Genomic DNA, 27481 nt, shown 5'->3' with positions numbered 1-27481 from the left:
AGGCGCGTTGAGGATGCCAGGGGCGCGCAGGCGCGCTGCCTCCCCCCCGCCTCAGAAACTACCAAGATGGTGGCTGAGCCGGGAGGGACTGGCGGCACCATCTTGGATGTAGTTTTTCCTGTTGCGGAGTCTACTGGGAGACCCTGAAACTAGAGCTCCCCGGAGGGAGGGGCGTTAAGTGCGGCGTCTGGCCCGCCTCCTTCCTCCCCTACGGCAGATCGCATTCTTAATGAAACCTTTAAGGACCGTGCAAGGCAAGGCACGAAAGTTATCTCCTTTAATGTGGGCTCAGAGATGCACCCAAGGGCATATGGCCTAGCACAGTGCTTGGCTGGCTAGTGGAGGGCGCTTACAGATTTCTGATGAATGAGCGCAGTAACAGAAGAACTAGAATCTAAGACTCAGGGCTGCTAATTCGCAGTCCTCCATTCTGTCACCTCTACTGACAACTGCCAGCCACACCATCTCCTTTCTTGGATGCCACAAGGGAAATAGAGTTTGTTTTCTTAAAAAATGATTACACATTAAGCTTAACGACCCAATAATTTAACACCAAAATGTACAGGACAAAATTCCTTATCCAGAAGAGCGTTTTGGTTAATCTCACTGAAAGTAAAATAGTCTCAGCTAAAGTAGAGCAAATGGAAGGTTACCAAACATCTCAAGGACAGTGACCATCTATAATATTGTTACTCATCAAGCACAATTCCTGAACCAAATTTGGGAGAGAAAATTAAAATTAACTGAGCACAGCCTTTTATTATATGATTTATGTTTATTCGTTAACATTTAGTGAGTGCCAAATTGGTTCTATTTATATGGCCTTGGTTAGATTATTAAGCCTCTCAATGCTTGAGTTCCTCATCTACAATGACAAAATATTACAAGCTACCTAAGTTCCGGTCTGTATGAATGTAAAATGCTTAGAGCTTTAAGTGGGGTTTTTTTTCCCTTCTTTTTAAATGTCTGTTTTTAAGAGAGACACAGAGCCAGTGGGAGAGGGTCAGAGAGAGGGAGACACAGAATCTGAAGCAGGATCCAGGCTTTGAGCTGTCAGCACATAGCCTGACGCAGGGCTCAAACTCACAAATGAGATCAGACCTGAGCTGAAGTCGGACACTTAACTGACTGAGCCACCCAGGTGTCCCAAGTGTTATTTTTCTTATTTAGCTGTTGAAGATGCAGACAAAAAAACTCTTTTTACCTTTGAGTTTGAACAAATTCTTATAAACAAAAAATGCAACACAATGTACTAAATAAAATGAGGGAAGGTACAATCACCTGGGAGAGGTGTGATCTACCCCATTTTACACATAAGGAAATTGAGCACAAGAGATAGATTCACTTCAAACTGTATGCTCTTTCCTTAACACTATTCTGCTTTTCAAAGAGTAGGCAATTAACACCGCTCTTCTGATTCTTAAAAGTCCAGTTTTCCTTGAGGCCGTCCAAAGTTTCCTTTCTTGCTCTAGCCTTAACAGTATTATCCATTCTCAAGGCTTCAATAGCTATACATTAGTTACTTCCAAATTTTATCTCTAGTCCAGACTTTTCTACCCAGTTTTCCATCTCTATATCCAAAGGTCTAGTTGACTTCTCCATTTGGTATTTCAAACTGAACTATTAACTTTCCTATCTCATTAAGTGCTCTCTTACCCACCCAGTTTTTCAAGCTTTCACCCCTCCAGCATATTGATACCACTGTTCTAAATTTATATTATTTAATCTTACAGCATTCCTGTGATACAGGTTCTATCACTCTCCCAGTCTTACAGATAAGAGGTTAAATCACTTTTTCTCAATCACAGTAAGTGGCAGTTAGGCTTCTAACACATAGGTCACATAGTTCCAGGTGCTATGAGCAACTCACATGTCTCCGTTTTTGTTTTTTGCTCTCTCCCCAGTTCCTAGAACTATGCCTGGCATATAGCAGGGGCTCTGTAAATACATGAAAGAAAAAGGAATGTAGGTCAAAGGAAGGAGATATCCTTTCACTAATTGGTACTTAGGCTAAGGTTTAAGACTTAAGAATAATGACTGGGTATTTAAATGAAATAAGCTTTATCCTATTAGAGGATCAGAGAATAAGAAACATTAACAATAAACTAATTGGTGTTTTATTGGTAATTAATGCAGAGGCATATCTCCACACTACAGAATCCTATGTTCTGCTAAGCCCCCACTGACTTAAAAAGGCTTTTTTTTTTTTTTACTGTTTTTTTTGAGAGAGAGAGAGGCAGAGCGTGAGCAGGGGAGGGGCAGAAAAAGAGGGAGATACAGAATCCAAAGCAGGCTCCAGGCTCCAAGCTCTGAGCTCTCAGCACAGAGCCCAACACCGGGCCTGAACTCATGAACTGTGAGATCATGACCTGAGCCGAAGGCAGACACTTAACCGACGAAGCCACCCAGGTGCCCCTTAAAAAATGTTTTTATACACTCAAAATATACACAAAGACAAAAGACAGCTTTTAATAATGAGCAATTTTATAATGCAAATTATTAAAAATAGAGAACAATGAAAAACAGTACTTAGCCTCTTCCTGCCACAAATCCAGGATTTAGGATGTCAACTCAGTATTAACAGCTAGAGCACGCTAGACAACAGGACAGAGAATAAGTGGTATTTCCTTCAATCTGGACATCATGTGAAATGATACACGTAACCACATGATACAAACAACGCTCAAAACTTAGCTACCTGAAATTACCTTCAGGGCCATGCCAGAAAATCAGTCCCATTCCTTTCCTACCAGAATCCCACTTGACCCCTACCTACAATGTTTCCCTGGATTTGGTCCTGAATGACTTTGGATTGTTTCAAAACCTAAAAAACACCTTCTCAAAATGAAGTTTACTGACTATGAAGGATGTTTAAAAGAATAGACCACTAGTTCTCAAGGTCATTTCACAACAGAAGTTGCAAGCATTTCGCACATTCTTGGAAAAAGTTAACTATACTACTCTTTCAGATGCAGAAGTTCTGTCACTTTTAGAAAAAAACCAAAGTACTCTACATTCAGCCAGTTATCCTCAAAGGCAGTAGGGCAGCTGTCACCAGCTCAGACTGCCATGCAGTCGCCATGTGCTGGGGCACTCTTCTCATTTGTCTCCTCTGGAGCACCTTATGACAGGCAAGCTGCATGAAGTCACTGACAAGATCTAGAGCAATGTGTGGAAGGTGGGTTCCGTAGCTGAAGCTTGAGCAGTTTTCGAGCTGGTGAGGGATCTAATTGTTGTGTGCTTCTCTTCCCTGCAGAGGAAAGACAAAAGTAAATTTCAATTGAATTCAAATAACATTTATTGAAAACTTGCTGTATGGACACTGTGCCAGACGCTGAAGGGCATTCAATGACAAATGAGAGAATTTCTGTCCTCAAGGAGATGGCAGTCTGGTGGGAAAGCCAGCTGCCACCTACAACCATAATACTAGGTAATAAGAAAATTAAAGTAATATATAGCAAACAACCTAGGGCTGGAGGAGGCCGTGAAAAGCAACAGGGAAGTAACGTCAGTGTCATTTAGTGGACTTCTGAAGAATGAAGAAGGAAAAAGGCAAATAGGGTATTTAAAATACTGGATATACTAAAATAACATCAGGGTTTGCGGGATTTAATTTTCAGTCTTCTGTGCTCCTGTGGAATTTACATCAAGAAATTTCCCATCAGCTTTGAGTACCCACAGAATAATAATTACTTTGAGGAGAGAAAAAGAAATCATCTGATATAGGCTTACTCTGAGACCACATGCTTTGAAGGGCATTTTTTATGTGAAGGGTTATCATCTAGAAAATAGAGCAAGCTCGAGTCCCCTCAAGACACACACTCACCGAGCTGTACTGACACCTTCTGGAGACACTGGGTACTTTCATCCATAAAAGCTTGCAGCTGCTTCACTGATCCTTGCAGTTCGTCCATCTGCACAGAAAAGACAGCTGTGGGCTATAAGGGTCTGTGGCTTCTTTGACGTTCCTCAAAAATCATCAGGCAAGCTCCTGCTAAGGACCTTTGCTTTTGCTCTTTTTAAACCTGGAATGTTTTGGGGCGCCCGGGTGGCTTAGTCGGTTAAGCGTCCGACTTTCGCTCAGGTCATGATCTCGCGGTTCGTGGGTTCGAGCCCCGCGTCGGGCTCTGTGCTGACTGCCAGCTCGGAGCCTGAATTCTGTTTCAGTCTGTGACTCCCTCTCTCTCTGACCCTCCCCTGCTCACGCTGTCTCTCTCTCTCTCCTAGAAATAAATAAAAATATTTAAAAAAAAATAAAAATAAAAATAAACCTGGAATGTTTTTGCCAGACATTTTGTTTGCTCTTCCAGATCCACACTCTGCACTTGTCTATGCTGCTCTATGCCCTGGGCCACTGCTATGCGTAACCTCAAACAGGATCCCATGTCCTCTGGCATCTGGGTCAGTTTAGACAAGAGGAAGCCCATGTCGGAGGGAGCAGAATCAAGTCAGGATATTTTTACCCAGGCTTGCTCCTGGAAGGGTCAGCTTGAGTTAGTTCTGTCTCTCAGCTACAGGTCATGGCTCTCTTTTCCTCCCCTCCACCCTTCAGTCCTAGGGGCAGTAAGAGCTCAGCTGCCTCTAAGCCCCAGGTTACTTCACCAACCCTTGTGGTTTCCACAATACCCACTTTTTATACATCATTTCTTCAATTACCCTTTATCAAGTGCCATCTGCTTCCTGTTGATACGTGGAGTGATACAATACTATTCTCCCAAATGTCCTCATGGCTCACTTCCTCCTTTCTTTCAAGTCTCTATTAAAATGGTACCTTAGAAGGACCAGGGGCACTTGGGTGGCTCAGTTGATTGAGTGGCTCTTGATTTTGGCTCAGATCATGATCTCATGGTTCATGGGATCAAGCCCTGTGTTGGGCTCTGCTCGGACAACACAGAGCCTGCTTGGGATCCTCTCTCTCCGACCCTCCCCCACTTGTGAACATGCTCTCTCTCCTCAAAATAAACATTTTTAAAAAATGGTACCTTAGGAGTATTATCAACAGCTGCTCTATACAGCAATCTGCTGCCCTTCCTGTATACTCTCCCTTTCTCTGCTTTATTGGCTCTTATCCACCATATTTTATTCATTCATTCCTTCTCCATGTCTCCCCAAGGTAGAGCTGAATATACTTATTACACATATTCTCCAGGTCTCATAATTTCCAAGGATGACAAGATAGTAAAACTTAATAACCAAATAAACATGAGACAACTAACCATCAACTCCATATAATCAAAGACTTTGTTCTGGTTCTGCACTATCTTCTGGTAGTCAGGCTTTGTGTGAAGGATTTCACTCTGGGAAGACCCAAGATATGTTATAGGTTCCACTTCAACTTTGGTAACTTTGGTTTCAGCTGATTCTCTGAAAATATAATAGAACAAAAGAGCTTTCAAGGAATTTTATAATACTTTTCTGAGGGAAGATAATGTTAGATGACCTAGGGAAAAAACCTCCAATAAGGCTTTATTAACATGAACCAGTATTCTTTCACCCTACTGTAGGCACAGGCTTTCTCATTAATAAGGGAGTTGAAACGATTATCCCATGTTAATGTATTTATACCACTGGACTCCAGGAAATGCTAGAAGCTTCATATCAGCTGACTCCACCTAACATAAGGTCCACGTACAAAAAGGACTATATGTGAGGTATAGTAAAGCCAAAGCTTTCTTTCCTGAAATCAAGGTCTACGACCTTTTCCCAAAAAAGTGCTGGGCCACTTCAATTATCTAAAATAACTGAATACGACAGAGAGTGCATGAAAACTGATCACTCCCACTATTTCCTGACTGCCAGACCCTGCTAAACACTTCCATTTCACCTCAATTAACACTCACAATAACCCAATGAGGCAGGTGCTCATATCACCCCCATTTTCAAGTGAAGAACTTCAGGTTTAGAGATTAAGTTGTTTGCCCACAATCACAGAATGAAGGAGTAATTAGTATTTGAACAGAGACAGTCTGCATCCAGAAGCATTCCTCTTAAGTAACAAGCTATGCCACATCCAAAGTTTTTATTCTGAAACTGCCATCTTATACATTACCTATCTCCATAAACAGCACACGTAAGGGGCAAATAAAGTAACTGGTAACAATCAATGCCTAGACTGGGGAAGTTTTTCAAACCACATTCCTCAAAGCACCTCTCTACTAAGAGGCCACTTCTACAGTTAGGGTTTTAGCTAATATTTTATATTTGGGTTTCCAGCTGAGATTCTGTTGGGGGAAAAAAGCTTAAAATTATTGGCTTAGATGGCTAACTAAATCAAAGTCTAGCACTTTCCCACTTTCTCGTGCCTTTAAGACCCAGACAAAGTTCTTCTTTCTCCTGTACACCCTCTTTCATCACTCCCTTCCATGTCCTTGCATCTCCATGAAGGACATGGCAAGTATTCTCTTCCATACCTGCAGCTCAAAGGCTATGTGCCAACTGAAGTCCCCTAACTATGCTTTTGGCCCAACCCCAGGTCCCCTGGTAAAGGGCAGAGATGTGCCGGTCTCCCCCAGGATGTGGAATGGCAACCACAGACACAGAACAGAAGGAGTTCTGTTCTTTAACTGAAAATAGTGATACTCACTCTCCCTTCCCTCAATTCTCCATTAATAGTCTTAGAGTGTTAATACACATTTCACAGAGCTCTGATGAGTTGATTGGCCTGTGAGAAAGGGTTCTGCATTCAATTTGTGCTAATAAAACTGAAATCAATTCAAATCAAATCCCACAAGGTAAAAGATGGCTGGCTGTTTCCAAACATGGATCTAACCTGGATATGGTCTCTTCAGCCTCCTTCTGGTATTGCTGCAAGAGCTGCTCCCAAGACTGACGTTCTAAAGAAAATCTATAGAAAAAATATATTCAGTTACTTTTTGATCATTACACTCTGAATCACTCAAGACCATAATAAGTACATTACGTGTCTACTCTGGTTCTGAGATGTGAATAAAAAGGTCATTAAAGGATTAGAAAGCCTAACTGACTCAGAGGATGTTAATTTAATCAAATCAAACATGAGTTCTTAAAGTCAAATTAACATCTTTATTCCCTAGACTCCATTCTATGAAACTGGCCATGATCCCAATATGCAGCTTTCTAAATTCTAGTGCTGACACACTAGTACGGACACTCTGAATGGGGTATTTATTATTCATTTAGCCCAGATCTAGTTATTTTCCCCAGATGAATTTAGATATTCCAATAAAGGATCATTCATTTTCACTTACTTTGTTATGTATTCCTTCATCTCAGCAACCGATGTTTCCAGAGACAAATCTGATGCTTTTCTGGAATACAAATAGGATTATAAGATCAACATAAATCTTTTAAGAGAACTTGCTTTTAATAGGATGCCTTACATAATTTTAATGGCAATAGAAGACGTTCAGAATTTATCTTTCAACAAGTATTTACTCTTGGGCTCTCACTTTTATAGTAGGTAAGTTTCCTCGGTGGTCTCTTTATTTTCTATTTCTCTCATTGATTCCAATTCACCCATAGCCAGATTAACCTTGCCTAAAATATTCCCTAATTTTGTTTTTCCCTATCTAAAACTGTGAACCTCTACTGCATTCAAAATAAAAGTCAAACTCCTTAACCTGGCACTTAAGGCTGTATTCTGGCTCCAGTCAGCTGGTTACCTTTGATTCCAACTATTGCCTTTCACCTATCCTGCCCATATAATCTCACTTAGCCTGCCTCTCAAACTCTGGAGTTTTCCATCTCCAAACTTTTGTTCACATCACTTTTTAAATTTTTTTAAACGTTTATTTTTGACAGAGACCGAGAGACAGAGACAGAGAAACAGAAAGGGTGATACAGAGTCTGAAGCAGGCTTGAGACTTCAAGCTGTCAGCACAGAGCCCGATGTGGGGCTCAAACTCACGAACCGTGAGATCATGACCTGAGCCGCAGTCAGACACTTAACTGACTGAGCCACCCAGGTGTCCCTTTTCACATCATTTTTTAGTCTATTCTTTTTAAGTCATCTTTTAAGGCCCAACAATACTTTTGTATATGACCTTCTTGTCTTCCCATTTAAAATTAACCTATCAGTGGACAGGGATTGTATTTTACTTACATCAATGGCTCAGTTGAGCTGATAGAAAAGAAGCAGGCACTGAAAATGCCAAAATTCTGATGTACTTGGTACTCTATCTGATAAGCCAAATGAGTTGAGCCACCTTTCATGTTTCTCTACTGAGGCCCGTGACACACAGCTTCTATCACCTCTGGCCTAGATGCAGCAGCCAGTGGCTTAAACACACATTTTTATTTTTATTTATTTTTTACACTGCATTTTTAGAGATACTAGGTCAAGCCAACAGACTTTTCATTTCCTGAATAGCAATGTTAATTTTAAGGATCTGTGGGAAAGCAGATCTTTGTGAAGTCAAAAGTAAAACGTTTATGATATAGGCCCAAGTGACACAATTTGTTACAGGGCAGGAGGTAGAGAGTTGGACCCTGCCCCTACGAAGGAACTACCAGTTTGGAGCTGGGATTTTAAAAATTCTCCTAATATTCTTGCTTGCCAACAGCTAAAGAGCATAGTTTACCACCAACTTGCATAGCTAGCAAAGATCTGAACAATGCTTTCCCCCCTCATCTTTCCATGGCTGGTTCCTTCTCACCACCCAGGCCTTACATTCATTACAGGTCTTCTCTGAACATTAGTTAAGTTGCCCACCCCCTCAAACCACTGTCATAGTTACAGACTTCTTAGATTATAACTACCTAAAATCCTTAATTTTCTATGTAGTCATTTGATTGTCTCTATTAAAATGCATAAGAGAGACCTTGCTTGACTTATGTATCCCTTTATCTCCAGCATCTAGAAGAGCCTGGTGTGTAGAAGATGCTGGATAAATGTTTTTTGAGTGAATGAATAAGCTAATTATAATGGAAAGTCTTCATTCCATTATCATTTAGGACAGAAGGGGAACTGCACACACCCTTTTGAATCTTCAAAACATTTCTGTAAAGTTCCATTACTTTCCAAGCTCTCTGCAAAATGTTTCAATTCTTCAGAAAGGGAAGATGCTAAAGGGGAAACAAAGTACATGTTATAAAATAAAAAGAATATGAATTCTCACAGCAAGCTGCTGACAATGACATAATATACTTAAAGTGGTCTCAGCTCAGGGTCCCCTATTATATTCTGGCCCTCTCACCCATTCAAAGAAGTGGTATAAATGTGCTGAAAGATTTTATCTTTTTTCTTTGGGTCAGTGAGATAAAGTGGAAGACAATTCCTCTTTATGACATGTCTGATAGGGTGTTGTTTTTTTTAATACTTTATTGGTGAAAAAGCATTTAAAGAGTATACATGCACTGACGTTATTTCAAAAGCTTGCACTGAAAAGAAGAACATATTACAGAAGCCAGGCAACAGGCAAGAGCATAATGAAAAATAGTAAAGGAGAATAAAGAATTATGAGCATAAGGGACTCTGCTTAGACTTGGACGTGTCTGCAACTGCACTCAGGTGAGAAATGAAAAGGGGAAGGATATGTTAATACCTCTTGTATCTACACTAATTATGGTGATGGTCCAATTCCAAAATAAACCATTTTATCCGGCAACTCAGTCTGAGTTCATATATTTTCCAGATCTTTTAAGTAGGTAACACTGAATTTCTCTGACCCTGGATAATTGTGTAGTTATACTATAAATAGCTACTTCCTAGAAAGTTGAAGATGGATTCCTGAGAAAGAATATTCGTAACTTATATCACACATGAACAGCTAATTTCCTTAATGTATAAAGAGTTCCTGCAAATCGATATAAAAAAGCCAACATCCCGATTTTCAAAAATGAACACAGGAGCCTTTCTGGCAGTGACGACCTCCCCACGAGAACATCCCCTCATGAAGGACCTCCCAGAAGAGAAAGCACAAGCGCCTGTTGCAGAGCCCCAACTCCTACTTCACTGATGTGAAATGCCCATGATGCTACAAAACCACCACCATGCACAAACAGCAGTTTATGTATGCTGGCTGCTCCACTGTCCTTTGCCAGCCTACAGGAGGAAGTAAGGCTTACAGAATGATGCTCCTTCACACAGAAGCAGCACTACAAGCAGCCTGAATCAAGATGAGGGGGGAAACGATTCCAGTCTATACATTTTGGATTAAAAAAAAAAACTGAACAAAGGATACAAACAATACACCAAAAATGAAGTATAAATTGCTTTAAAAAATATGAAAAAATGCTTATCTTCTTTGAAAGAAAAAGGAACACAGATTAAGACTAGAAAATGCTTTTTATTGGAGTGCCTGGGTGGCTCAGTTGGTTGAGCATCTGACTGCAGCTCAGGTCATTAACTCACAGTCTGTGAGTTTGAGCCCTGTGTCGAGCTCCGTGCTGACAGCTCAGAGCCTGGAGCCTGGTTCGGATTCTGTGTCTCCCCTCTTTCTCTGCCCCTACCCTGTTCGGACTCTAGGTCTCTCTCTCTCTCTCTCAAAAATAAACATACATTAAAAATTTTTTTTAAGAAAATACCCGTCAATACCTATCAATAGTAAAAAACCTGAGTTGTTTGATAAAACTCTTTTGAGTGTGAAAAAATAGGTACTTGCATATATTACTGGTAAGAGAATAAATTGGTAAAACATTTCTAGAAGGCAATCTGGTATTCCTAACATTTCATTTGACCTATGTAATTCCAATTCTAGAAATTTATCTTATTTTTACTTGCGTATGTACCTAAAGGCTTGTGTAAGAAGATGTTCATTAACCTATTCATTATAATAGCAAAAGACTGGAAACAACCCTAAAAGTCCATCAGTAAAGAACTGGTTAAATCATATATGGTACATTTATAAAATGAAATATCATGTCTACTAAAACGTTGACAGTTCTGTGTGTGCAACATGCAACGATGTGCAAGACAAACTGTTAGATTAAAAAAAAGAAAAGGTAAAGATTACAGAAAGTATTATTCACTTGATATTAATGTAAAAATGTTGGAAATCCAGTAAGATCTCTGCGATGATACACAAGAAGCTGGTGGCTATGGTGGTTTCTGTACAGAGGAGCTGGTTTGGGGTGGGAGGTAAGTTTACTTTTCACTTTTATTACCTTCTGAACTTTACAAGCATATATTCTTATTTTTTTAAACACAATTCTAAAATATAGAGGGAGGGCTGGTTTTGTGAGCCAGTAGTTCCTATAAATGGGGATCCTGAAAGTGGGGCTTCAACTGACCTTAACAGGAGGTAAAGACCAAGGCCAAAGCTCACTCATTTATTCTTAGCAACTTACCTTTGGCTCTAAAATTTTCAAGACTGAAGCCTTCAGTGTCCTTTAGGAAAGGTTCAAGTTTTTGAACTGAGAACTAAATAAGAAAAGCATTTTCAGTACAAAACAAAGATTTTTCAGGCCAGTCCTGAGTTCATGTAATTTTATGTTTAATCAGTGTGAAAGTGAACATGATTTAATTTTTAGACCTAACATCTTTCATATAAACAAATAAGTAGATCAGAAAAAATCTCTTTGTTTTTCAGACTACACATTGTGATTTTTGGTTAGGAGAAACATGGGCATTTAATTAACACAAATGATGTGCTTATCTAAATTGATGTAATGACCAGTTAGCCACATAATTCCCACTTAGTATGTAGTCAGACCTCAAACGTCTGCTTTAACTTAGATATTGACCACTCCCCACTTTAGATTCCCATCATTTGCTGCAATGGACAAAATATACTAGACTGAGGAAATCTGTTAGCTGCTCAGTTAGCAGCAGCAGCACCAGTGGGATTGGTAGAGAGCCTAGTCCAGAGAGAAATTAGCTGCTACTGTGATTAAATCTGGCTTTTAAATTAATTCAACTAGAGAGAAATGTCTTTTAATCTTTGAGAGAGAGAGCATGTGCGTGCACAATAGCAGAGAGGAGGGACAGAGAGCGGAGGAGACACAGAATCCAAAGCAGGCTCCAGGCTCTGAGCTGTTGGCACAGAGCCCAATGTGGGGCTTGAAGCCACAAACCTAACTGCAAGACCATGACTGGAGTTGAAGTCAGATCCTTAACCGACTGAGCCACCCAGGCACCCCGAAACATCTTTTAATCTTAACTAACGGCATCACACAGTATTAATCTCTCTTTGGGGCTGTCACAGTAACAGTTTAAAAAAAAAAAAACAAAAAGAAAGCATTCCCCACTCTCAAGAATCTTACCTGGAAACTGGAAAGCAGGAGAGCACCAAGCCGTTTGCTTTCTGTTAAGTTGGCACTGATAGATCTGCTGAGCTCTAACATAAAATATCACATTTTAAGGACCTGGATACTAACACAATTAGCAAAGTAAAAAAAGAACACTTTCCTTCTCCTTGATGCAGTTGAACTCCAGGCAAGAACACCTAAGCAGCCTTCTCTAATTAAAGGGAAAATTCATATGCAGCCATATCTAACTTTTTTAGGATCACCAAAAGATGAAATTTACTTCTTTTTGCATTCTAACTTCAGAAAGTTACTAAGAACCTTTTACAGATTACATTAAAATCTTGTCTGTTAAACAAGATAGATGAAAAATAAAAAATAATTTTTGATGTTTTATATTCACCGCTTAAAGAAAGGAAATGGAAACATTTGAGCATTTTTGTGACAGACCCAGTGTGCCTGTTTTCTTAAGTAGGCTCCATGCCTAATGTGGAGCCTGAACTCATAACACGGAGACCCTGAGTCACATTCTCTACAACTCAGCCACCCAGGCGCCCCTGCAGTGTGCTTTTTAATACAGTCTTGTAAATTATGAGCTCCATTTTACAGAGGGGAAAACTGAAGCTCAGAGGGCAAATGATTTGTTTGAGGCCAGGGATTGGTGAAGCCATAATTCAATCCCAAGTCTATCACCAAAATAGTGTATTTTCCCATGAATAGCCATGCTGCCTCTCTGTATGGACCTAACAATAACATTAATAGTAATTTGTTGAACACTTATTATATAAAAGGCACTTCATTAAATAAATGTTATGCACACCTCATTAAAACTGAAGGCAAGTATCTTATCAATTCCATTTTACAAATGACACTGAGACACAAAGGCTGGGGGATAGGTAACCTGCTCAAGGTCACATGGTGAGTCAGCCTGAATTGGATGGGCATTTCACATTAATTATGCCACTAAATCCTCAAACAACTACAAGATATAAAGACTTTTTTTTTAAATTATGTACAAAAACAATTATTATACACCAAAGGAAGTGTGCTCTGAGGATCTGAGATACATGTACTTTTGTCCGCCAGCTTCAGCTGGCTTCAAGTGTTTTTACTTCTTGTCTCCTGATTATTTCTCTGCTAGAAGTAAAGAAAACAGGATACCTTCTGCCTATAACCAGAAAAACCTGGCAAGTGGGCAGGAATAACCAATCATATTACATCACTGATTTTCTGCTATACAGAATTTTAGGTCCCCATGCTCTGGAACAGAGGAAGGCAGAGGTGACCTTAGTTAGGGAACTGCTGCTGTTGTCTTGACACACCTGTGAGGTCAAGTGCATGAACACAATTGTGGTGGCAATTTTCTGATAAGCTAAATGGTTATTTTTACCCAGATTTCCTTCTAGACATCAGGCCGTCTGGAAGTGAGCTAATATCTTTCAAATAATCACAATAGCTTAACATATGAGCTATTTACTTACTATATGGCCAAGTATTGTCTTACATATATCAATTCACTTAATTCTCACAAAACCGGGTGAAATAGGTATTATTTCATCCCATTTACTGATAAGGACCATAAGGCAAAGAAGATTAAGTAATCTTCTCAAGGTTATACAACTAGTAAGTTCTTCCTAAAATGTGCTGGACTTTCCACATTAAATCTTGTATTTCAATGCATATGGAGATAAAATTATTACTGTAAACTCACACAAATCACATTTAAATACAGCATACCTAAAAGTTTAGTTTTCACCAATGTATTTTACATGCATCTTCCCTCTGACATATTTTCAGCTATAAAGTCTAAAATCAGGTAGCAACCCACCCACCCTCTGTTTCACTTTAGGAAATGATACGGAAAGCCATACGAAGAAATCTTTAATGTCTCTCATCCTAGCAGAGGTGAGAGTTGAACAAATGTAAATTAAAATTTCTGTTCATGATAGAGATTACAGGTGGACAGCTACCAATATAAATAACAGTCATAATGAACACTTACTGGTGTTTGACATTAGTACTTATGATCTTAAAATATCCCCCTTATAGATGAGGAAACAGGTTGAGAGAGGTGACATGATTTCCTCAGTCACATAATGACTTTGCTACTTAGCAAAGTCAGTTAAGTCATGTGTTCCTACTACATTCCTTCTGCCATACCTCACTGCCTCTTATCTGAGCTGGAACTCTGCTGCCATACGTACACAGCACCCCACCTGTGATGCCCTGATGAAAGGGAGGCAGTGACTTCCGCCGGTTCATTTCTTTCATACTTGCTCGCCTCCAAGATTGACTCTTGTCTTGATGATCGGGAGATTGTTCTTGGGGGGACAAATCAAGGGACCTGGACTGAAGTCCATCCTGGTGGTTGAGATCACAACTTCCTCCCACTTTAGGGCTAGAGCCAAGGTAAATTCTTTCCTTTGAAACGCCTTGAGTCATCTCCAGAGAGGCAGGTGATTTACTATACACTTCCACTGGGATGGGATCCGATTCCACGTGATGATCGTGAGTCTTAGATGTCACTGGTTCCTCTTCTAGCACTTGTTATGAAAAAGTCAAAATACAAAATCAAACCCACCACAACTATGCATCTGAGCAAAAAGGCGGAAAAAGAAAATGTATGCCCCAGATCATAGAAACAGTGAGGAAGCAGCTCTGCAAACATGTAAATATGTGATTCCAATCCACCAGGAGCCAGGGAAACATTTATGTATAGCTTAGAAACCTGAACCAAAAGCAAGAGGTACTCAATTTTACTACAAGACTCACCTTCTATAGTCTCTGATTTAATTACTGAGGTCATCCTGGATGAAGAACCCTGAAAATAGGAAAACAAAGTGATCTGTTCTCCACATTGCCCCAGTATCAATGGGGCTTTGCTACCCCAGAAGAGACCTTGTATTGTTCAGCCTTTCTGAAGTGCTCATCTCTGCCCCATGAAATTCTACCTACATGACAAGGCCTGGTCTCACCTCCTCCACCTCCTGCAGAGACTGTCAGTGGGGTTCATCACGTCCTGTACTGACTTTCTACAGAACTCATCGTTAGAAATACTCATGCCTTGGGGCACCTGGGTGGCTCAGTCGGTTAAGCATGCGACTTTGGCTCAAGTCATGATCTCATGGTTCATGGGTTCAAGCCCCACATCGCGCTCTGTGCTGACAGCCAGCTCAGAGCCTGGAGCCTGCTTCAGATTCTGTGTCTCCCTCTCTCTCTGACCCTCCCCTGCTCACGCTGTCTCTCTCTCTCTCAGAAATAAATAAAAAACGTTAAAAAATATTAAAAAAAAAAGAAATACTGTCTCCCTCCTTTATTTCCCAATTATTTTTTAAATAGTCCCTAATATTCTAGATGGCATTATGATCTCCATGGTCTTCCAAACTAGAAAAGTCACATTATCCTTTATTTATGTTTAATCTCCAAATGCAAAGTCCTGTCCGTTCTACCTCCAACCTTTTCTCCACGGCCAGTTCCAGTTTAGTTCGGGTCTGAGAACTTCCCCCATCTCCCTTCCCCTCGCCAGAATAATCTTACAGCCTCTCCACTGGTCCTCCAACATTCAGCACTGCTCCTCTCCAATCCATTCTTCGGACAGCAGCAGAGTCTTCCAGCATCTTCCACACCTTTCATAAACTAGCCCTAACCTACCCATCGGGCTCTCAGGCCACGCCCACCGCCTGCACCACTTTTGAATCTTTACCCACACTACCTGTAAAACTTATTCGACCTTTCCAACCTAGCTCAAATGTGAAACTTTCCAACCACTTCTCTTTGGCAAAGTTGGTTGCTCCACCCCTTAATCTTCCTCCCCAGCCCCGATATATCTGTATTCCCAGTGGCTGTCACAGAAAACTAACTGGAAGGCAAGGAAGGATATGACAGAGGCATCTCTGCATCTACCAGCTTAACCCTTCCTCCCAGCAGAAATCTGTACTGGGAGGGGTAGGGGAGGACTCTAAGTAAAGTAAAATGAATATATAGAGAGGAACAGGTGGGAAAGGTAACAGAATGGGCGGGAAGGCCAAGGATCTACATCCCCACAGTTACGGCGGTATCACAGATTCAAGCTCGGATAATAACAACAATGTCATTTGTTAAGCTGCTTGTTAAGCGCTAATTATATGCCACGATCTGAGTACGTACGACAGTTTGCATCGTTATCTCATTATCCCACTTAACTCTTTCCAAAGTTCTGTAAGTACTATCATTAATTCCTCCCTGCAAATAAGGGAGGTGGGGTTTAGAGGGGCAAAAGCCTGGCCCACTGGGGACAACCATGAGGGGAGGGGCAGGGGTGGAATTCGAACCAGGGCCTGTGACCCACCCCGAGCCCTCAAACACCCTTCTGCCGTTGAGACCGCCGGCTCTGAAAACAGGCCCCGAGCTAGAGGCGCGGCCCGCCCAGCGGAATCCTCTTACCGGGAGAAGGCCACAGCGCCCCGGAGCCCCGAAGTCTGGGGGCGGCGTAGGATCTGGGCTGGGCTGAGACATCCGACGCCAAAGAAGCAGGTGAGGGAGTGAGCCGGTCTATGTCCGGGAGAGATCTGCGACTTCCTGACCTCTGGACGACGCCAGTCTAGTCCGCAGCCTCCGTCCCTGAGATATAAGCCCGCAGATCACTCTCTGCGGTCACGGGTCGCCCCTCGATCGCCTGCACCACCGCAGCAGTCTGGTGCGCAGTCCGCGGGACGCGCCACCACCCGCGCCTCCGCTTCCGAAAAGTCCCGCCAACGAAGGGCGCATGCGTAATTGTCAGGGCGCACCGCCCCCGCCCCGCGTCCTGCACGCGTGCGCAGAACGCCGGCCTCCTTAGCGGCGCATGCGTAAACTGGTGTTCAAGCCTCGGCCTTGCGTCCGCTTCGTTAAGTCTTTACTGGCCCAGACGGGTAGCGTAATCCGTTTCCTTAGCTACGCCACGCTTGGGGAGTCCCCTCCTACGGACGGGCGCCACTTCGTCTTCCCCTTTGTGCCCGACACTCCCAGAGTCCAGTGAAGTTGGGGGGGCAGAGGCCCAGAGAGGTACTTGCAAAGGAATACAGTGGGCCACAGGGCATCTGATGCCCTGCCCCATTGTTAGGCCGTGGTCCCTGCCGTCTCCTTGCATTGGTAGCTACAAAAATGCGGGCCTTGTCTCTACCAGGGCGAAATGGAGCGCTGTACTCAGTTTTTTCATTCTATCCTACTCCTACTCTAGCACTTTTTCTTTCTGTGGCCCCTTCAATACACGGCAAATTCAAGAATTCTCCTTTACAGCCTTTATTGCAGGCCACCCTCCTCCCCAAACTCTTTACAACTCCTCTGCCCACCTTTATTGCCTCTTCCCTCTGCTCCTTTGCTCAAGCCGTTCCCTCTGCTTGGGAAGCCCATTCTGGCTTTATCCTACCAAATTCACCAATTTGAAGCCACAGTTGAGAATTTATCTCTTTCAGATTCTAATCTGAGGCTCCAGGTGGAAAATTCTGTGCTCTCAGAAGCCCAACCTTGCTGTTCCGCTATTCCTTGCTGGCATGGAAGCCCCCAGAGAGCCGGCTGCTTCTTCAGCACCTAGCATGAGGCCATGGAAATGTCCCCTTGGGTGTGTGGTCCTTTCTTTCAGATCTGAAACCAAATGTTGAATTATTAGAAGTCTATAAAGTCTGAAAGACAGTTGGGGAACACCAGCTGGAACGTGACTGTGGTCATCCTTCCTGGGGCACCTGGGTGGCTCAGTCCTTAAGTGTCCGACTTCAGCTCAGGTCATGATCTCATGGTTTGTGGGTTCCAGCCCCGCATTGGGCTCTGTGCTAACGGCTCAGAGCCTGGAGCCTGCTTCACATTCTGTGTCTCCCTCTTTCTCTGCTTCTCCCCCATTAATCTTCTGTCTCTCAAAATAAATAAAAATTTTTAAAAATAAATTTAAAAAAAATCTTCCTTCCTGTAATTTTCTACCCTGCGGTTCCAGTCTGCTGGTTTTAATGGCCATCTGAAAACAGAGATAGACTCTTGGTTCCCTGAATATCACACTCTGGTGCTCCGTGGTACCCAGTTCTTTCTATGCCTGCCCGTCTCTTTCAAGTCCTTGTTTGTCAGTGTCCCAAGAGCAGAACACTGTTCCCAGCCGAGACTGGTCATCCTGAGGCACAGTGAGAATATTGCTTCATGGATTCCAGACCCAGCACATCCTCTGTGCTTTCTCTGCTTTCAGTTCTCCCATGAATTCCTGCTGTCCACGGGATGTGTACATTCCTTCCCTCATGAGGCACTGCGCGATCTGACCCAGCCTTTTTCATCACTCCTCACTCTAGTGACAACCTTTGGTTCACCCGTTCTGCTCTGTTCTCTACAAGGCTTCCATACATGCAGTGCCCCACCCTGGAGCCACCTCCCATCAGCATCTGCCTATAATATACCACTATCCCCTTCATTTACTCAACAGCTCAACCTCAGGTGCTAGTTCATATGTCCTTTCTGTGAAGCCTTCTAATTCCTCTTGGCTCCCTGAACACCCTAGGTTCCCCCCTGCATTCACATTTGCTTTCCTGTCTTCCAGGCCCATCCACTGCATTCTCAATGCCTAGCACAGGCCTGGCTGTTGTTAGCCTCTCTTCCCCATCTCCACCCCTAGAAAAGAGAGAGGGATAGTGATGCAGATTTTTCATATGAGAGCCAGCTTCCAACATGGTCCCGGATGAGCTCTGATTCCTGCAGTCACACCCTTTGTGTTCTCCCACACTGAGTAGGGTAACCTGTATAACCAGTAAGATACTGTAGAAATGACTGTGATTTTCAAAGTTTAGTCATAAAAGGCATTGTGACTTCTACCCTGCATTCTCATAGATTACCTACTCTAGGGTAAGCCAGTTGCCATGTTGTGAGGATACTCAAGCAGCCCTATGGAAAGATCTGTGTGGGGAAGAACTGAGGCCTCCTGCTAACAATGACTTGCCAGGCACCGGAGTGAGCCACCTTGCAAATNAGTTCCTTATATATTCTGGATATTAACCCTTTATCTGATATGTCAGCAAATGGATCTTCTAGCCCAAGTCAAGCCTCCACATGACTACAGTCTGATTGACCCTTGACCGCAACCTCTTGAGACACTGAATCAGAATTACCCAGCTCCCAAATTCCCAATTCACAGCACCTGTGATCCAGTAAATGTTTTGGGCCGATTATACCATAATAGATAACTGACCCATGTCTAATGTGTCCTCTTTATTTTTTCTATGATAAATGTTTTAAAGGTTTTTTTTTTGTAGAAAATAACATTTTTTGAACACTCTACATGTTTCTCAGTGGTCATACCACATTTCCTAGAAGACTCTGAGGTGTAAGGAGTAAGTATCTGGAACCCCCGGTGGCCCCTCACAAGCGACCCCAAGCCAGCCAGTTGGCGGTGACATTCCCAGGGCCCCCTCCTTCCCAGGCACCTGGACTAGGGTTAGGGGGCGTAAAGTCGGGTTTCAGATCTGATGGCGGCCCCACCCACCCTGTAAGAGAAATCAGAGAGGAGACCAAATCCATGGAAACTGTTCATATGACATACTTTATTTCCAATCTACAACCATTAAAAACCTTTTGTAAGTTTACACTGTACAGTTATTCTCATGTCTGAAATAAGACACAGGGGCAGGGAGAGCTGGCGGATTGGACCAGTTGTCCTAGCACCCAATCCAACTTGGGAAGGAGCCTTTTGAAGACAGAAGTGGGGAAGAGAAAACAGTGGACAGGAGAGGCAGACAGTTTGGCCCAAGGATGCCCTTGGTCCCTTCCCTCCCAAAGGCCTTTCCCTGGGGGCCCCTAGGGCCCCACAGCTGCAGGACCCTCACCAAGAAACCAGGCTGGGCAGGAAGGGGGCTTCACAGTATTGGCAGGTGTTGGGGAAGATGGGCCAAGATGAGACGACAGCTTCTGGCTGTCTTCCCCAGCTGCTGGGGGTTGGAGCTGTTTTTTGGCACTGTCTATTCAGTTTCCCTGGAGGTGGGAGGAGGAAGGAGAGGAGCTAGGGATTTAGGATTCTTTCCTGGAGGAGTTAGGTTTCTTACTACATGAAGACGCCATGTTCCTGTGGTGAGGTTCCCAAGGGATACATGGTGAGGGTCTTTTTTCACACACACCCCCCACAAGACTCCTACCTGCGGCCTGGCTAGCACAACTCTACAGGGCCTTTTGTGAGCAGAGCTGGAACCAAGCCAGAGGCAGGGAAAGGAAAATTATGGCCTCTCCCTGCTCTCCAACTTCCAGGAAAAGAAGGACATAGTTGTTTTGTTTGGCAGGGAGAGTTCCAATCTCTCAGGCATCTAGATGAGGTTGGTATTTTCCACCTGTTCCTGGTCTGGGCTAGCCTCAGTCCCTCACCAGGCCACACTGATTGATTGCTAGTGTAGGTCAGCAGTTGGCCAAATCCTGTTGTATGAGAATCACCTGGAGGGCTTATTAACCCCCTACCTTGCTGGGCCCCACACCAGAATTTCTAATTCCAAAGGTCTTGGGTGGGGCCAGTGCTCTGTAGTTCTGTCAAGTTCTCAGGTGATGCTCTAGTTGCTTTGAGAACCTCCAGGCACCTCATCCTCAGCAACTTGGTGTCCTGAGGCAGTGACAGGGAGCTGGGCCACAGCTGGCAAGGCCCAGCCTGTGAGGCACCAAAATACCCGAGAAGCTGCTGGGAACAGTCTTGTGGTGAGCCCCCTGTGCAGAGAAGTAAACTAAGGCACAGAGATCAGAGGCAGAGTGGAGAGAGAGCCAGGATACCAGGGTCCAGTGGAGAGAGGATGATGATGCAAGATCCCAAAACATAAGGGGTATTCTGGGGCCCTGGGGATAATCCTGGTGCTCATCATAAAATCATAGATGGGGAGGCTGCTAGAACCAGCCAAAGAGAGAAGAAATCTCACACTTGGACTGAGTCTCCAGATTCCCAGCTGAGGTTCCTCTTCACACGAACAGTTTGAGTGGTATCAGAACTGACTGTAACAAAGCATCCAGGATCTGACTACCTCAGCCCTTCAAGGATGCTTAGAAGAAACCAGAGCTCCTTTCTTTAGGGCCTGGGGTCCCATGGGCTGGTGAAGGGCAAGGAGGGAGGGAAACAGGGCTGATGGGATAAACAAGGGAGGGTCCAAGGAGGGTGAAGGGAGAGTAGCAGGTGGTGAGGAGGAGCCCTGGGTGGGGGACACGGGCCCAGCATCATGTTCCTTTTGGTTCCTGGGTCTGTGGACTTTGCAAACTTCAAACGCTGTTGGGAGGGGTAAGGTGTAAAGCTGGGGTGAGCTCAGGTCCTGCCAGGATAAGCTATTCTGGAGGCAGTGAGGCCCAGGGGAGAGCAGAGAGGATAGTGAGGTGTCAAATGGACAGACAGACCAATGAATGAATGACCTAGGGAAAGAAGAACCCAAGCCAGGCTGCATCTGCCTTCCAAACAGGGCTAGGCAGGACTGGGCAGGGTACAGGAGCCCAGAAGGAGGCATTCAAGTCTGCCCCACCCAACAGTGGACCCAAGAAACACCACCAGATGTGACAGCAAACATCAGAGGTGGACGATCACAGACACAGGCACTTCCTGGACAGGACGGGAATGTGAGCCTGAGTGGGGCAGGGAGGGGTTGCTGATGCACCAGGGAAATCCACGGCAGGGGAGTGAACAGACTGATCCCAGAAAGAGGAAAGGGCTCGACCAAGAGCAAAGAATGGGGTGGGGGGGGCGTTCTCTTTTCACAACTGGGGATGTAGCACCTGCTGGGAGTCCGGAAACATGGGTCTGGTCCTGACTCTGCCTTTAGTTTGCTATGTTACCTTGGGTGAGCCACTCTCTTCTCTGGGCCTAAATTTTTCTCTAAAAAGTTGAGGGGGGTTTGACATAAAAGGACAGATATTCTGTGATCCCATTTATATGAGCTACCTAGAATACACAAATTCATAGAGACAGAAAGTAGAATAGAGGCTACCAGGGACTTGATGGGGGGCGGGGGGAGGAGTTATTGTTCAGTGGGTACAGAGTTTCAGTTTGGGTAATAAAAAGTTCTGGAAATGGATAGTGGTGAAGGTTGCACGGGGTCATGTCTGGGCCAGGTAGTTAGTGGCATATTTTGGGTATTCCGTACCTAAACAAAAAAGCCCCCAGTGGGGCAGTGGGTTTACACAGCAAGCAGGATGGAGTTGGGCTAAGGGATCCAATGGACCCAGGTCCTAGTCTAGGCTTGATGACTTCCCAGTTAGGGGACTCTGGGATGAGACCTGCACCTCAGTTTCCTTATCTGCACTAACCCATCCTGCTAAGGCNGGGGGGGTGCTGATGGGGCTGGAAAGTGAGGGACATTCTGGATGGGAGGGGAAGGGGAGAGGGAGGAAGATCCTGAAAGTTGGGTGGGCAAGTGGACAACAGGCTGGGTGATGTAACCATGAAAGGTGCACAGCGGTGGGTATGATGGAACCATACGGTGGGCAGCGTGTAAGAGGGTCAAGTCTTTGGGCCCTTGACTTTGTCAGCTGGGAGAGCAGCTGGGAGAGGAATGTCCCTGGGAAGACCAAGAGATGGGGCCCATTTTGAGTTCACAGAAAGCAAGACCTCTTGGAGGTGGTTTTAAATTGGTCAGTCTTTGGTGGGGATCAAAGTGGGAGGAAAAGAGGGAGACAAGGAATTGGACACAGATGCTTTGTGCATGCAAGGTTTCAGAGCCACTGATGTGCCAACATGGTCTGATTTTCATTTCAAACACAGACATCACTGCCACCAGGAGGATCTTGTTTGACTTTGGGAAGAGGTCAGACATAAAAGACATCCAGTTTAGGGTCAATCAGGGCAACTGGTTCCCCATGTCCCCCCTCCTCCCCAACCAACTGGTGCCAACACAATAAGCCTAGTGGTCTGTAGGAAATTAGGACCCCTGGGTTCCTTGGGACTTTGGTGGAACAGAGTGGAGATGGCAGAAAAGGAAGAAGGATAGAGGGAGTCAGGGAGAAGGAAGAGGAAGAAAGTGCTGAGAGTAAAATAGCAGAGGAGGAGTAGGAAGGGGGGAAATGGGAAGAAGGGCAGTGTTCCTTCCTGGGTGCTCCAGGGGAATCCCCACTGTGGGTCAGGCAGTTTTCTGCTTTGGGAATGTTACCAAGACTTAAAAGGCATTTGAAGAAACAAACAAACTTAGAAATTACATTCCAAAAGAGTAGAGATTTTACAAACCAACCCCCCACACCCCAGAAAAGAAAACACAACCAGTTACTAATCAAAATGCTAAAAATCAAACCAAACCAATATTTACACATAACATTTTGAACCCCATCAAGCCCCATGTCCAGAGGCTTCTGTAGGAACAGTGATGAGTGACCTTGCACAGTGGCATGCAGGAAGTAGAAACTGGGACTTTACTGAAAACCAAGATCTGGAGCCTCTGACACCAGCTGGGAGGACGGGCAGCTAGGCGCTGAGACAAGAGATGGCAAGGACAATCTTGGACGAGGACGATGGTAAGGCTGAGTGGTCCGTAGGCCTCAGGACTCAGGTCTCGCGAGGATTTCTCCCCAAGGCTGGGAGTGCTGCCTCCCTGACCCTCCATGGCTTGGGGAGGTGGCGGAAGGCCTCTGGTGGTGTGTGGCCTGGTGTGAATCTGAATCCCCTCACCTGGACATAACCTTGGAGGGGCCCCCTGACCTTTTGGGTGGGAGCAGTGGCATCCCAAAAGGGACAGGTCCTTGGCTCCACTGGCCTGCCCACTCTGCCCACGCAAGTCATTATGGCATGAGGAAGCGCCTGGTCAGACCGACAGGACCCTCACATTATGCCCATTGGGAATGGATATGAAGGACTTTGGTGACTTGTCCAGGTGACCCTGAAAGGGCAGGATCGGGAGCAGGTGGGAGTGCAGAGGGGTCTCCTGAGTCCTGGGGGCAAACAAGCAAAGCTGCTGGCTTTTGGTCTTCCTTTCCACAGACAAGTGGCTTTACTCTGGTAGTTCCACTCTGGGCCCCCAGCCAGTTGCAGGAGGTCCACGCATCTGTGTGTGTGTGCGGGCATGTGTGCAAACCGAAATGGGTTTACTGGCACCAAGGGGGAGGCCAGCTGAGGCCTTTCCCGCCACATCGCAATGAGCTACGTGGTAGTCTGTCCGATGGCTCAGGCAGCTCACGTGGGATGTGGGCAAGGGTGGGCAGTGGAGCTGGGGCTGGAACAGGGGCCAGGAGAGGCCATAAGGCTAAGGAAAGAGGCTGGTGAGAAGGCTGGCAGGTGGTGAGAGCTGAGGCAGGCTGGCACTCTCGGGTCCATGTGCAAAGCTGCAATAAACAACATTCTCGAAGTTCAGTCCTGTTTTCCTGTGAGTTCTCACTTGGGGAACTTGGAGAGATATCCATGCTCTTGACAGTTAGGAATTTGTGTTTGACTCATAAAAAAAGGTTTCCGAGGGAGGAAAATGAGAGGGCAGATGGAGAATGTTTGGAAAGTGGGGACGGCGGCCCAGCCCTCCACCCTGTCAGCGAGCGTTTACAGACTGACTGCTGGGGGCCAGCCAAGTACCTAGCAGTGAGTGAAAAGCAGTGCTCAGAGGCCAGATGGTCAGCGGTATTGGGGAGCAAGCTGCAGGGCTCTAGTTCTACCAGGGGGCCCTCCAAACTTGACCAAGAGACCACAGAGCTCAGCTGCCGAGCTGCCTCGTGTACATGGGGGACCCCATGCCTGTCCATCGTGTTAGAAGCCTCACTTTGTCCCAGTGGCAAGAATACATGTCTGAACCTCCAATAAATTACCTTAGGGACTTTGGGGTAAATTAAATTATTAAAATAAAGTAAAACTACCTTAAATATTTATAGTAAGAAAACTTCAAATAAACAACCGAGGAAATGTGTTTCCAGGCCCCAGTCCACTACTGTGTCCAGGGGCACTGGCCTCTTGGAGTGCTCCTGGGCCTGGCGTGGCCAGTTGGGAGTCTCTTATTGGGAATATGTTTGCCCTCCACCAGCCACAGGATGTAAACACAGAGGAGATGTGTCACTCCTCCAGTGCCAGGGAGAGAGGCCCCCAGCCATCAAGGCGGTGGGCATTTAGGCATTCATCTGTGCACCAGGTCTTGAAACTGACTCTACCTATTTCTGTCTTCAAGGTGTTTCCTGGGAAGGCTGGTGCCCCCCGAGCCATCTTGACCAGGGAGGCAGGTCCCGTGGCTACCCAGCTCTGAGCCCCACACATTTCTACCTCATCTTCCAGTCCTTGCTGCATCCAGGCTCTGCACAGGGAGATCCGGGGCTCCAGGATTCCAAGCAGATACCTGGCCCTGGCTATGCCCTATCATGCCCCCTAGAGCCACAGCAATCCAGAGAGTGGAGCTAGGAGGAGGAAAATGTGGGGAGAAGGAAGGGATGGGGATGATGCCCACCTCAGCTCCACCAGGAACTCCACGTTGAGTCCTACAGCAAAGGCTGTTCTTCTCATCGGTGTTTCCTCCCCGTGAAGGAGGACGTGGTTGGCAGGGAACATCTCTGTGAGCTCTTGTCCCTGAGGAGCATGGCCAGTAGTGTATCCTTTCCTTGGCTCTTCCAAGAAGTGGGTGTGGGCAGAACCAGGCAAGGCTCTCCCAGTGGATGGGCTCCCAAAGGATCTCTCTGGAGCTACTTCCGAAGCCTAGTTGTGGTCTTTCTTCCGCTCACTGCCTTCCCCTGGGAAGTCAGAGATCACCACCCAGCAGTCAGCAGGAGACCCCGCTTTACCTGGATGGGGATGCTGTTGTCTGGCAGTGGGGCAGCTGCTGTCCCTTCAGGGCGAGGCGATGCCGACGGCACAGGCCCCTCGCGGCGTCTCTTCTCCGTTTGTTCCCTTCGGCTGTCCAGGGACTGGGCTGGTTGAGGTGGGGAGCATGGCTGCTCTGTCACTCGCTGGGGGGAGCTGCCCTCTCCTCCCCACCCCAGCCGGACTCTGAAGGATGCAGCCTGCACTTGGAAGGAGAGTGCCGGATGGCCGAACGGGATGCCCGGGCAAAGCAGGAGGTGAGGGACTGAGTACTACAGTCACAAACAGCATCCTAGAGGAAGGGAGGAGGATGTCAGAAAGAGCCAAGAGGCACTGACTACCCAGAGGCTGGGTGGCCAGCCAAGCAAGGAATTTGGACCCAGCCTTGCCTGGGGAACCAGTTCCAAGGGCTATGGTATGGCCCCTCCCTCGACCAATTTTTTTAAATTGATTTTCTCCCATTAGAACAATAATAAATGTTCCTAAGTAACACTCCAGAATGTAATAAATTCTGGAACGTACAGAGAAAAAAGTAGATGTGGTCCATCAAAGATAAATTTTCAACACGTTGCACACCCATACATTTATCAAAATGACATCATCGCCTACAGCATATTTTCTAACTGCAAAACATAAGCACTTTTCTGTCATTATGTATATCTAGATTTCCTTCTTTTTAATGGTTGTATATTATATATTATTCTACTGAATGGAAATACAGTACCTTCATTTACTTATCTAATTCATTTTTTTACACGCATTTTAGGTGGTTTCTAATTTTTTACTATTATCAACACACAGGGATAATGGTTAAAAGTGCTGCTATAGAACTAATTGCTTGGTTCAAATCCCAGCCCTACAATTACCAGCTCTATGACCTTGGATAAGTTACTTAACCTCTCTGAACCTTGATTTCCTTCTCTCTGAGGTGAAGGACATGATACCTTTCTCAAAATGTTGTGAGGGTCAAATCAAATATAATATGCAAAGCGTTTGGCATAGTGCCTGCTAGGTACACAATAAATGTTAGCAATTTGTATTAATAGTGGCATACATTTATTTATACAAGCATGCTCTCTCACCTGTGTCTCTCGATGTACAGGTGGTGATATGGGGGTGATGGTTAATTTTAATGTGTCAACTCGACTGGGCCACAAGGTGCCCAGATATTTGGTCACACATTATCCTGAGAGCTTCTGTGAGGTTGCTTTTGGATGAGATTAACATCTAAATCAGCAAAGCATATTGCCCTCTCAAATGTGGATGGGCTTCATCTAATCAGTTGAAGGCTGGAAGACCAAAAACGCTGACTCTCCCTGAATAAGAATTCTTCCTGCCTGATGGCCCTAGGACTGGAGCTACATTAGCTACATGTGCTGTACCGGAATTACCTCGCCAGATCTCCTGGTTCTCGGGTTCTCAGGTTTTTGGGCTCAGACTGGAACTATACCATCAGCTCTGCTGGGTCTCCAACCCTGTAGATTTTAGGACTCCATAATCATGTGAGCCACTTCCTTATAATAAATCTGTCTCTCTCTATACACATACATGTGCACAGACACACATATATACAAACACACACAGTCTATTGGTTCCATTTCTCTAAAGAATCCTAAGAGGATGAGT

General features: G+C 44.8%; 2 protein-coding genes across 4 annotated transcripts in view; both read right to left on the bottom strand.

Annotated features, from left to right (window-relative positions):
* Positions 1-2445: 2445 nt before the first annotated feature.
* On the bottom strand, positions 2446-16870 carry DSN1 (DSN1 component of MIS12 kinetochore complex). Of its 2 annotated transcripts, XM_077778865.1 has the most exons (11): positions 16585-16870; positions 14935-14983; positions 14379-14705; positions 12181-12254; positions 11266-11338; positions 8955-9042; positions 7227-7286; positions 6770-6844; positions 5217-5364; positions 3827-3914; positions 2446-3250 (listed from the first exon to the last, which is right to left on the bottom strand). In XM_077778865.1, the coding sequence occupies exons 1-11, from the start codon at positions 16654-16656 to the stop codon at positions 3147-3149; spliced, it is 1158 nt and encodes a 385-aa protein (XP_077634991.1). In that variant the 5' UTR covers positions 16657-16870; the 3' UTR covers positions 2446-3146. The 2 variants fall into 2 exon arrangements, with proteins under 2 accessions (XP_077634991.1, XP_077634992.1); XM_077778866.1 differs by lacking the exon at positions 14379-14705.
* A 5555-nt stretch (positions 16871-22425) lies between these two features.
* MTCL2 (microtubule crosslinking factor 2) overlaps positions 22426-27481 on the bottom strand; it is a 66630-nt gene continuing 61574 nt past the window's right edge. For both annotated transcript variants that reach the window (XM_077778835.1, XM_077778834.1), the window contains one exon: positions 22426-26147. In XM_077778835.1, coding sequence (XP_077634961.1) covers positions 25995-26147 — 153 coding nt within the window. In that variant the 3' untranslated portion in view covers positions 22426-25994. The remainder of the gene's footprint in view (positions 26148-27481) is intronic.

This window comes from Crocuta crocuta, unplaced genomic scaffold (assembly GCF_008692635.1).
Source record: "Crocuta crocuta isolate KB4526 unplaced genomic scaffold, BGI_CrCroc_1.0 scaffold248, whole genome shotgun sequence".
Classification (NCBI taxonomy): domain Eukaryota; kingdom Metazoa; phylum Chordata; class Mammalia; order Carnivora; family Hyaenidae; genus Crocuta; species Crocuta crocuta.
The sequence above is the reverse complement of the archived record's forward strand: the minus strand, read 5'-3'. Positions and strand labels throughout refer to the sequence as shown.

Bases quoted from the DNA above. Each gene is read 5' to 3' on its own strand.
- DSN1 (XM_077778865.1), bottom strand. From the start codon at position 16,656: ATGTCTCAGCCCAGCCCAGATCCTACGCCGCCCCCAGACTTCGGGGCT. The intron at 12,255-14,378 runs GTGGGGTGCTGT...ATTTTATGTTAG, and splicing joins CTTTCATCAGGGCATCACAG to AGCTCAGCAGATCTATCAGT. The intron at 9,043-11,265 runs GTAAGTTGCTAA...TTTCCCCTTTAG, and splicing joins TGAAAATTTTAGAGCCAAAG to CATCTTCCCTTTCTGAAGAA.